The 12,475-nt window shown below is 40.4% G+C and overlaps 1 protein-coding gene across 6 annotated transcripts in view; it reads left to right on the top strand.

Annotated features, from left to right (window-relative positions):
* Positions 1-9,522, top strand: part of ADNP2 (ADNP homeobox 2) — a 32,331-nt gene extending 22,809 nt beyond the window's left edge. For all 6 annotated transcript variants that reach the window (XM_042860466.2, XM_042860465.2, XM_005281427.5 and 3 more), the window contains one exon: positions 4,082-9,522. In XM_042860466.2, the coding sequence (XP_042716400.2) occupies positions 4,181-7,030 (2,850 nt within the window). In that variant the 5' untranslated portion in view covers positions 4,082-4,180 and the 3' untranslated portion in view covers positions 7,031-9,522. The remainder of the gene's footprint in view (positions 1-4,081) is intronic.
* The last annotated feature ends 2,953 nt before the right edge of the window (positions 9,523-12,475 follow it).

The following is a 12,475-nucleotide window of genomic DNA, read 5'->3' as shown; positions in this document are numbered from 1 at the left end:
TGACCCCTCTTGTAGGAAACTGAGATACTATGAACTCTGCTGTCATCAGTACACTGACGCCCCACTTTATATCTACTCTTCAGGATACATGCTCAATGTCACCAAGCCTTTGAGAAATTGGCTCCTGGATGAAGAGGAGCTGGGTCAGACTGAACCTTGGGAAGACCAAATTGAGGCTGGATAGAAGGGGGAAGTTTTCTGCAAAATTAGCCAAACCACTGACCTCTTCTTCATCAAAAACACTTGTTCCTATATCTTTGAGTAAAGTCATGGTATCCTATTGGACTCCTTGAGCTTGGGTGTCCAGGTAGCAAAAGTGGAGAGAAATGATTCTCTTTCTACCTCCTTGGCTCATTGGACTGTGCCCTTTCTTGTCAGAGGTCCTGAATGCTCCATGCATTAGCCACTTCCAGGCTGGAATACTTTCTCCATCAGTTTTCCCCTTACCTCCATGGGAGATTGTTGGTGCTAACAGTGGCAATTTTACCACCCCCCTCCCTTCCCCTTCACACACAGGTTGGTGAAGGGAATGGAGGAGGCTAGCAAATGAGACCGCTTCTGAAACATTCTACTCAGTATTGTAGAATGGTATCGCCTTACTTAAGAGGTGTTGAACAAGTTTAGGAAGGAGAGGATCAATGTGTAAGAGGAAAGGTGCAGTGCTTCATGAAACCCTTTGGCGATGGACGCTTCTAGCCCAAATAACATATGGCCTCTTCTGGTGAGGGGAAGAAACTGGCAAAAATCAAACCACAACAGAACAAGACTGAAAAAGGAAAAAAAATACATACAAAAATGGAAAACAGAAAAAAGTGAAGCAAGAGAAAATGGAAAACTTTAACTGTTGGGAAATGCTGTTAAAGCAAAGAGTAGAGTGCCTACTTCCCAGGCCATCTTTTGGAGAAGGTAGACATCTAACAAATGAAATTTGGGAGCCAGTGGTAGAGAGGTAACCAGGGGATTCCCTAAACCCTGGTAAATTTTAATCTTTACTTTTGGTGTACACTTAAAATCCAGATTTATTGGTGCATGTTGAAAAGAGTCACTGAACTGCATTGTGTCAGGATGATCAGATAAGGGTTGGAGTTGCATCCAGCACCTTGAATTTCATCTGAAAGTGAACTAGCACCAATGCAGAGAGTAGAGCAAGGTGTCAATATATTACTGACCAGTACCTCTCAAGGGGGCAATTACATAAGATGCTTGCAAGAGTTTTTGGGTGACTTTCAAAGTCAATCTCAGGCTCATCTTATTGTTGTAGTTAAGCCTATGGGAGACAAAGGCATAGATTATTGATTCCAGGTGCATATCTATGAGGGAAGGGGTCGAAGATGTTCAGATACGAGGGAGAGAAATGTAGACATAGTATGCCTAAATAAGAGCTTGGCCAGGTACAGATTAGTCTGGTTGTCAAAGTGATGCGGAAGCAGTATTTGCCAGAGATCTACAACAGGGTGGGGAGGGTAGCTTACTACTTAAGGTGGAGGCAGATACCTAACACCACTCTATCAACTGTGAGAACTTTGTCAGGTCCTCAGCCTTTAATCCTGGTCCCATACTCTGCCACATGGTTGAGGAGCCTGATGGAGACCATCTTTGGGCTTGAAGGGCTTAAAGGTTTATGATTGAAGGCTTCTTAACAAATGAAGCACTGTCATCAAAGACTTTTTGGCCTCTCTCTGCCCTAAGAAGATTAGCAGAGGTTTTTTCCATTTTTCTGAAGTGGATGAGGGGGGACTAAGTTACTCGATGCCATCTGGCATTGATCCACCATTCACTTTACAGTGATGTACCCTAAAAAACAGAATTTTTGAGATCTGGCAATGCTTGGCAAGGCTATTAATGTGAGAATCTGCTTTGTGTAAGGCAACAATTCCCTGCTCTCTGGAGATCAGCTGTCAAACCAGGGGAGGAACAGACATACAGATTAATTCATTCTAACTCCTGCTTCCTGCTCATGAGTTCATCTTCACAGGCTGCATGAGGAGCAGCTGATTGAATCTAATCCCCAGCCAGGTTGTGGTGATTGTGCTATGCCCCAGCTTTTAAACAGTCCCCTGGAGGTACCCTTACGTGTGCCAGACTCTCAAGGGATTACATTCTTCCTTCAAGTAAGTAATGCAGCCTTAGTGCCTCTCAGACTCCACTCCAGCACTGCTTCTCACTGTGAGTGAGCTCCCTCCAGCAAGTCGAGCTGATACAGAGTCCTGTTCAGATTCTTTTGTCCTCTTCAGGGATCAGTGCACCTCAGCAAGTATTTGCAACCACACCAGGAAGTCTTTTCAAAACAAGGTAACAATTTATTAGCCGTCTGGGATAAAGAATCTGAAAGTCCTCAGGTTATCATAGAGAAACAGAGATTTAAAAACATAGTCTATACTGCTTTGAGCCATGCTGCGCCAGGAACTATCTTGGTTTCCTTTGTCTCTGTCTCATTGTCTGTCAGTCTCAGGTCAGAGCTGCTGTGTTTCTCCAAAGGCCAGCTCTTAAACACAGCCACCTCACATCTTTTCCCTTTGTTCTTCAGCTAGGGGTCTCTGCTCTGCTTGTCTGCAGAGAGGTGGGGGGAAATCTCCTTCCTTGTTTGCTAGGTGTGAGTTTCGCAGACATTGGGGTTCCCTTTGCCTTTCTAGCTCCTCCATCTATATGGGTCAGTTTCAGCCAGTCCTTTAACGATCCATTCATACCACCCGAGATAGTTAGTGACCAGAACACCTCATGTCTTCTGATTTGCCCGAGTATTTTAACCTTTCTGCACCCACTGACTACAGTCTCAACTTATGTCAGTCACTGCCACAGTCGTATCATTCAGAAAAATATTACAGAAAATTCCCCTTTTCTTACATGGGGATCATCAGTATCATCTCTTGGGAGTCCAAGACTTCCTGTCCATCCTATTAGTCTTGTTGTAAAAGTTTGTGTTTTGAGGTCCCTTCCCAGAGCTGCGAAGTTACCTTAGGATGCTTTATGAATGCAAACTTATGACATTGACTCTGCCTGGAAGCTCTGTAGTTCTTGGAGAAATGAAGGCTCATTTCTTAGGAACTACAGGATAATTCACGAGTCCCAGTATCAAAGCCTAGAAAAATGGAAATATGTGACTAAAATGGCTCTTATAGTCTTTCGGAGACTATAACAGGATTTACTCCATTTGGGAATGAAGAGTAACTTAACTAATAAACTAACAATTTTCAGCTGAAGTGCCATTGATGGAGAAAACAAATGCAATGATTCTTGTTGGAGAGGGAATGAGTTTTGAATTTTATTTTTAGTCTGTGTCAAATTAGAGAAGAATCATATAGTCAGTTTAAATGTGCATTTTTAAAGAAAGTATTTAAAAATATTTAAAGTAAAAATATTTGGTCACCATCAATATATTTTTATTGCTCTTTCCTTGTGTTTAAAGGAGGTCTAAAAGGTTTAGCAATCTCCCCCCCCCCCCGCCCCCCACACACACACACACCCTCACCACATTTTCTTGGCTTGTTTTTACTCTTAGGAATATTAAGTGTCTGGTTTTTTTCCTAGTTTTGCTGAAAGACTTGGTTGGATTAGGGATTCTGAAAAGTGGTTTGAGAGCTTTTTCTCACCCATTTGTTGAAGGACAGGGTGTTGGAATCTTTTTGTTTTTTTTCTGTGTGTGTGTGTGGAGGGGGGGGGTGCATTAGTTTAAACTTTACTTGTATAAACAGTCTGAATGAAGAATCCCTTCTCTCGATTTTCCCAGGTTTCATTTCCTGTGTATTATGTTGTCTTAATTGTTCCAGTCTCCTTGGTGGCCCAGAGTCCTTAAGGAATTGGAGTTTCTAATTTTTTTTTAAACAGAGTGAGGAAAAAAGATCCTTTCAGGCCTTCTTTATACATTATAAAGAAGCAAAAAAGGTCACAAATCCAAATACTTTGTTTTCCCATGCATGTCATCTTTAGGTATGTCTTTGTAAAGATGTCTGAACCTGTTTCTTGGGGGTACACATCTGTTGGAGGCATTTTCTTTGGCACATGATATCAACTGGCAGTTTATAGAATCCTGGTGTATTTTTGACAAGGTGCTGTTTGAACTTTTTTTTTACTTATTTTGCAGAGATACAGAACAAAGCCGTACTGCTGTAGCCTATGCAAGTTCTCCTCAAAATTTATTACTTCATTCAAGAATCATTTGCACCGTTACCATGAAGATGAAATGGACCAAGAGCTGGTGGTTCCTTGCCCAAAATGTGCATTTGCTTCTGATTCAAAAATAGTGGGAAAACACATCCGGATGTTTCACTCTTCTAATAGGAAAATACAGAACTACACAGTGAGCATTTTAGGTGGCATGAAACAATTCAGGAGTGACATTATAAACTTCACATGTCTAAAATGTCACTTTACAGACACACTGTACTACAATATGAAGAAACATGTGCTGATGAACCATTTTCAAAATTTAATAAGCACATATTTTGGCCAGAGACCAGATGATATTGAAGAGAATTTTATTGAGCACTACTGTAAGAAATGTAATGCTTCTGCAAACAGCCAAGATTCTTTAATGTATCATGTCTTAACATCTGATATGCACAGAGATCTGGAGAATAAACTTAGATCTGTGATTTCAGAACATATTAAGAAACCAGGACTTGTGAAGCAAATGCATATTGCTCCCAAGCCTCCCACAACTATAGCTGCTCCATCTTTAATGCCCACCACTGCTCCATCAAGCTCAGTTACTACTCCAACTTGCATTCAACTTGCATTTCCTCAGAATAATCAAAAGCAAACCATGGTACAGGGGAAAGCAGTTCAAAACACAGTTAAACCTCTGACTGTTTCAAATGCCTCTGGTAGCCTTACACATACATCTCCTGCTCCAGTTGTTACTCCACCACATGTTACTCTTGTATCCAGTCCGCTCCCTGTAGGTCAGAATGTTAATCTTCAACCGCCAGTTCCACAACCTGTCTTTGTTTCCCATAGGGTCCCTCTTAATCAGCCTGTCAGGCCTGGGGTTCTCCCCCTTACTCAACCTGTTGGGACCATAAATAGACCTGTTGCTCCTGGGGTTCTTCCACTTAGTCAACCTGTCAGGCCTGGTCTTCTTCCTGTTAATCAGCCTATTGGGACCATAAATAGTCTGGTTGCACCTGGGGCTCTCCCAATAGCTCAGCCTGTTGGTCCTGTAAATAGTCATGTTGGACCTGGAGTTCTCCCACTAACTAGACCTATTGCACCTGGGGTTCTCCCTATAAATCGACCTGTTGGGAATATGAATCAACCCATTGGTCCTGGGGTTCTTCCTGTGCCCCAGACTGTTACCTCAGGGGTTCTCCAGCTTAATCAGCCTGTTACTTCAGGGATTCTCCCTGTAAATCAGCCCATCAGACCTGGAGTTTCTCAAAATACCACTTTCCTGACTGCAGGACCTATACTTAGACAGTTAATTCCAACTGGTAAGCAGGTTAATGGGATACCTACATATACCCTTGCACCAGTTTCAGTTACTTTGCCTGTACCACCTGGTGGCGGGGTAGCAACTGTTACACCACCGCAAATGCCCATTCAGCTAATGCAGTCTGGCACAGTAACTCAGATATCTCGCTCTCCAGCTAGTGCACCTTCTCCTCCTGTTGTTGTGACTTCTTCCCACAATATGTCTGCGCAGGCTTCTCCACCTGCTCCTGAAACAAGCCAAGCCCTCAAACAGGCTAAGCAATGGAAGACGTGCCCTGTTTGCAATGAGCTCTTCCCATCAAATGTCTATCAGGTCCACATGGAAGTGGCTCATAAGCACAATGCAATAAAAACAGAGGAAACCCTTGAACCTGACAAGCTTGCAGTATGTGCACCCTTTTTGAGGTGGATGAAAGAGAAGACTGTCCGGTGTTTCTCTTGTAAATGTTTCCTGTGTGAGGAAGAACTTATAAAACATCTACTGATGCATGGTTTAGCTTGTTTGTTCTGTACGTATACTTTCCGTGATCTAAAAAGCCTTGTGGAACACAATAAGACTGTGCATAATGGAAAGAAGAAGTTACATGAAGACTACAGCAACAGAGGATTTCAACTAGATAATGATGCTGATGGTGACCTTATATTTCCACATTTTGACTTCAGTACAATGTTACCCAAAGAAGAACTTGGTGAAAAGGAAGTACACTTGGCAGTACTTGCGGGGGTAAACTCGAGGACCCTTGTACCTGTCTACATCAAAGTGAAGCCTCAGACAGCTGAAGTGAACAATATGTGCAGCAAAAAGGTATTTACGTGCCCCTTTTGTTTTGGTACTTTCATTAGCAAAGAAGCCTATGAAATGCATTTGAAAGAGAGGCATCATATCATGCCAACTGTACACACAATTTTAAAGTCCCCTGCTTTCAAGTGCATCCATTGCTGTGGGGTCTACACTGGAAATATGACTCTGACAGCTATTGCTGTGCATTTGCTTCGCTGCAGAAGTGCTCCCAAAGACAGCAACTCAAGTATGAAAGTGCCGCTTGAGCGCAATGAGAAGAAAGAGCTATCACTTGTGAATGGGGAAAAGCATGACTCTGTCTCTCAATCTGCTAAAAGAAAACAATCTGATCTATGCTCTGTTGCAGAGGACCAAAGGAATAAAGAACAGCAGCCTCAGTCCTTAAATGCTGGCACAGCTCTAGCTCCAGATAAAGACGTGAATCTAGGGGTAGTGCCTGTCAAACGACAAAAGGTTGAAAGCAGGACTGAGATGAAAGGACCTCCTTCAAGTGAGGACCTCCACATTCTAGCATTAGATCCTAAACAGTATGAACACAGTTCATATGAAGCTCGAAAGCAGTTTCTGGCAGATTACTTTCACAAGAGGCCGTATCCTACAAAAAAGGAGATGGAATTACTGTCCTCAATGCTATGTGTATGGAAAATGGATGTTGCATCATTTTTTGGAAAAAAACGACATGTGTGCCTAAAGGCGATAAAAAATCGCCAGCCCTCTGTGCTTCTGGGTTTCAGTATGTCTGAACTTAAAAATGTAAAGCACAGTTTGAGTTTAAAATATAAACCGCAGGATCTGTAAAAATGCTTTATAGTTTTAAAAAGAATCATAATTGCATACTTCTCAGTTTAGCAATTTATTACTTTGGTTTAATTTCTTTTAACTTACAAACTGACCTTTGCAGCGTTACAGTAGTACACAAAGCCTCGTTCACATTTTTCTGTGTTATTGAAGAAAGCAGCAGTGATCATAGAACTGAGGAAGGTAGATCCTTCAAATTTTCAGCTCCGGAATTTGTTTTAGCTTTATTTTTCTTTTGTGGAGTAGGTTTTTCCCTGCCTGCCCCCCTCCATTAGGCTTTTATACCACATGTATTGTCTTTCCTGATTAAAATTTATTTTTTGTCAGCAATGTCAATCTCTCCCTCAAAAAAAGAAAGAAAAGAGTGGGGGGGGCATAATGTTGGTTTAAAACATCAAGACAAACTAAATGAGAAAACAGATCGAATTAAAAGTATTGGTTTAAATTTCTTTAAACTCCTAATTTTTTTTCTTTTATCCTCTAAAAAAAATGATTGTGGTATTTAACTTCCTCCTCGTAACCCACCCAAAAAAGCTAGGTTTATTTTAGCAATAATAAAATTTATGCAGCAATTTTTTCCTTAAAAGAAGAGTACATGTGCCAATTACAGTTTCAGTGATGCCCAGTAGCTAAACATCTATATATTTTTGGGAGGGAGGCAGGTTCCTCTTAAGCTACTGGAATTAGGTGATTTACACTGGCTGTGACTTTATCCCATTAAAAAATAACACTCTCTAGTTCAAAGGGATTGTTTACTGTCACTTTGTAGATATGGGACACTCTCCAGTTGCTAAATTGGTACAATTTCAAAGCCTGTTGACCACTTATTGCAAACGGTGAAGTAGTTTTAGAGAAGTATCAAATTACTTTGATGCATCTTGACCTAATGTGACTTTTTATTCACATATCCTTCCTTACCTGTTGAGATCTCAGTCCAAGCAATACTGAAGTCAATGGGAATGTGTCTATGCTAACTCGAATGTGTGTTGGTTAGGGTATTGAGTGAATACATACCCCTTTTAATAACCAATGAGAAATTTAGCTTAAACCACTCTCCTTTCATAAACAGTCAGAAAGCAGTTGAAGCTAGGAGTGGATGGAATGGTAATATGGCACCTTTCGCCTGTATGTCATTGATTCAAATGGGACTTCCATATGTGATGAGTACACATTCTTGCCATCTGACAAATAGTTAATGGTTTCTATGAAATTAATTGGTCTCAAACTAGTTTCTAGTGAACAAGCGTCTACATCACAAAAAGTACCTCCCGAACTGCCACTCTTGGTAAGTGAAAGTCAAAGGATTGAGTGGGCTTGGTGATTAAACTACCTTTAAAGTGAATTAGGGATGTGATTTGTGGCCATTTGCATTACCACTGCTATACCTACTATTTGGATAAATGGGGGGGCTTTGGTTTAATCAGATTGTCAGTTTGGCACCTTCCAAAAATCACTAAAATTACTTTGCCAAACGAGGCCAATAACAGAGGCCATCCAAAGCAAATATTACAAGTGGTCTGTCCTACCACTGAACTTGTACTGATGACTTTAAACAAAGGCAAGAAGAATAATGTGCTTGGTGTGATTAATTTAGGTAATAAAAAAGTCAGCCTTTTCCTAGTCAACAAATTGTCATCCCATACCAGAGTTTTGTGTTTATTAACTTGCATGTAAATGTAACTTTACATTGAACATTTCAAGCAGTTGTATAACCGGGCATGACTTACTGTAACCATAACTATCAAAGGAAAAGCTTGCTGCCTTCCTATTTGAGCTTCTACAAACTTTAAAATATCTGTATTTTGGATTAAAAGCGTGGTATTTTCCTGTTTTTGAAAAAACGGTGAAGTGTTCTCATATACTTACCAATCCAGTAATTTTTGTTTAAATTGTAAAATACAAAAAGAAAATCCACAATAAAATTGAACCTAGTCATGTAATGCGAAGACTGAACAAAAATCCTGTAAGGGATTATTATATTTTTGAGAGTGGGAGTTGGGGGGAGGATAGATCAACAGGACCTAAAAAAATAAGAAAAATGTGATGTGTCCTAAAAGATATTACAGGATCCTAATCTGACTTATGATTTGGCTGAGTTTAATTTGTGAACCAGTCTGGAGAGTTTAGGGGGATTTAAAAAAATACTTAGAGTTCTTGACTTGGAAAAAGAAAGTCAGGTAGGCTCTATACACTATGGGCAAGAATCATCTCCGGTGTGATACCATTCATGTCAACGGAGTTACACTAGGGATTTGACACTAGATCTACTAGACCACTTAAGATGAGTGGTTTAAGGTACTGTTTATATATTACAAATAATGTTTCTTATTGGGAGAGAACTAAGAAGTGATATTAAGAGTTGATTCTTGGTGGAGGAAACAATCTAGTTTTACCAGTTTTCTTTATTGTACGCTGTCCAGGGACAATGTTAAACATTTTATCTGTTTGGCTTTTGATTTCACAGTTTCAAATAAACCAACTTTTTAACTTTTTTTTAGGTGTGTGCATATGGATGGTTATTTTAAAAACTAGACTTTGAGAGTTTGTAATGTCTCATTAACATTCAGCATGAGAACTTGACATGAAAAATTAATAATTTGGATTCAAAATAGTTATGTCTAAGCAAAACAGAAATAAAGACCTAGATCTTCCAGTTCTTCAAAAGGGGGTAGGGGGAAGGGGAGGAAACCATTGCAAGAGAGTTTGTAATAAAAGTACATTCTACCTCATCTAGGAAATCTGATTTGAGTCCACATCCTTTCCTATAAATCTAGTGCTCCAAAGGCTTGATCATGAGCCTTTGGGTACGTCTTCACTTACCAGAGGGTCCGGCGGCAGGCAATCGATGTTCTGGGATCGATTTATCGCGTCTGGTTAAGACGCGATAAATCGATCCCGGAAGTGCTCGCCGTCGACGCCGGTACTCCAGGTCGGCGAGAGGAGTACGCGGCATCGACGGGGGAGCCTCCGTGCCGCGTCTGGACACGCGGTAAGTTCGGACTAAGGTACTTCGAATTCAGCTACGTTATTAACGTAGCTGAATTTGCGTACCTTAGTCCGAAGTGGGGGTTTAGTGAAGACCAGGCCTTTAATAGCAGTGGGAGCAGGATTAAAGCCTAAGACTTTAAAATGACTGTTTCAGTCACAGACAAATAACCAACAATTTTTTTAAAAACCAGAAGTGATTGATCTAGGGAAGATCACAACTCTTACATGTGTATCAGTATATAGGGTAAGGCTTTTTAGGGAGTAGGGGGCTTGGTTCAGGAAAAACCCAAAAAGGTTTTATTAAAACAAAAACAATGCAGGTGAGTAAGCTACCACTTTCAGCCTAAATTAGATTGTGCTGTTGCTGTCCCAAAGTGTGAGACCAGCTGCTTAGGAAAGTGCTAGTCTATATTTGAAGTTATTGCCATGTGCTGAGTATAGTCATTGTGGCTGGCTTCTGCAGAATTTCCTATTTAAACAAGTTAGCTCCTTTAGCATCTCCTTTTGGGAAAAGAAACTGGCTGCTACATCTTAAGTCACCCTGCCAGATAAGTTGCCATCTTCTATCTGCTCACGGGAGCAATTTTTATGAGCATAAAAGGATAACTAAATAGTGACTGGCTCAGGGTGAAAATACTTCATTTACTTATGAACAGGTATCTCAATTAATTACAATATGCTTTCTTTGGGTAATAGTTTAGTGTGGTATCTGTATTTTTTAAGTGAAAAGACGCAGTAGTAAATCACTAAGCATAATACAACTTGTAATCAGGAAGTGCAGTATGAAAGATTATCAGTGTAATGTAACTTGGTCACAGCGTAGGTCTTGATTTATATTAACTACTGTATGTGGAAGGATAGAAAATACTACACATATGAAATGGGTTTGTTAGTTAATGGTGCATTGGGAACTTTAACTTTTGTATTGCGTGCCTTTTTAAAAAAAAAACAAGTTGTGCCAAGTTTTCATAATGTAGTTGACAATTTATTTCCTAGGGTTTTAATCCCCTCCATAAAAAAGGAAGGGAAGTAGTAGTAATAGCTTGTGTAGTGAACATTCTTCTCCTTTCTTAGCAAAGTTTTTACTAGCTAATGTGAGACTCACCAGCCAGTAGCCTTTAAATAAGATTAAAAATGTGCACTCTGAACAAACGCCTCGGCAGTATATCTCAATATGGAAGTTAAAACTCCCAAACTTAAAAATATTTTACGGTATGTGACCATGCAATTTTCAAATGTCAAAGACTTCCAACCAGTGCTTTTTCTAAGTTGGGTATAGTTCCTCTCAGGCTATGGTGACTCATGGTTATGAAACTTGAGGAATTTCTAGCTGGGATAGCTCAATATCTTCCCATTCACTGTAACAGCCCTTCCATTGCCTTTTTCTGAATTGTACAATGGTAAGTACTTAGCGCTAGTGTTAGCTGGGTGGGGAAGCACCCCTTCCCTGTCTGACTAACCGGTACCCCACTGAGATGGAGCTGAATGCAGCACAAATTATGAGCACAGTTTTATACACAAATTCATAACCACAGTCTGTATATATTGCTCATAATGACACTAAAGTTCAGAACATTACAAGCTTGCGTATAAAACCTTACTTGATGTACTAGTTTAGTACAATAACATGGATGCTAGGGATCATTAAAAAGGGGATAGAAAATAAGACTGAGAATGTTATTGCCCTTATATAAATCGATGGTACACCCACATCTCGAATACTGCGTACAGATGTGGTCTCCTCATCTAAAAAAAGATATACTGGCACTAGAAAAGATTCAGAAAAGGGCAACTAAAATGATTAGGGGTTTGGAATGGGTCCCATATGAGGAGAGATTAAAGAGGCTAGGACTCTTCAGCTTGGAAAAGAGGAGACTAAGGGGGGATATGATAGGTATATAAAATCATGAGTGATGTGGAGAAAGTGGATAAGGAAAAGTTACTTATTCCCATCATTCAAGAAGTAGGGGTCACCAAATGAAATTAATAGGCAGCAGGTTTAAAACAAATACAAGGAAGTTCTTCACGCAACGTACAGTCAACTTGTGGAACTCCTTACCTGAGGAGGTTGTGAAGGCTAGGACTATAACAGTGTTTAAAAGAGAATGGGATACATTCATGGTGGTTAAGTCCATTAATGGCTATTAGCCAGGATGGGTAAGGAATGGTGGCCCTAGCCTCTGTTTGTCAGAGAGTGGAGATGGATGCCAGGAGAGAGATCACTTGATCATTGCCTGTTGCTCCACTCCCTCTGGGGCACCTGGCATTGGCCACTGTCGGTAGACAGGATACTGGGCTAGATGGACTTTTGGTCTGACCTGGTACGGCCCTTCTTATGAACAATCAGTTAATTCAATTGCTTATTCTTTGAGGTTCAACCCCCTGTTCTCCTTTTGGGCTGTCTGGGCCCTGATTGTCACAGAAGGTATTTAAAAAATAATAATTTTTTGAAAGTTG

Source organism: Chrysemys picta, chromosome 2 (genome assembly GCF_011386835.1).
Source record: "Chrysemys picta bellii isolate R12L10 chromosome 2, ASM1138683v2, whole genome shotgun sequence".
Taxonomy (NCBI): domain Eukaryota; kingdom Metazoa; phylum Chordata; order Testudines; family Emydidae; genus Chrysemys; species Chrysemys picta.
The sequence above is the reverse complement of the archived record's forward strand: the minus strand, read 5'-3'. Positions and strand labels throughout refer to the sequence as shown.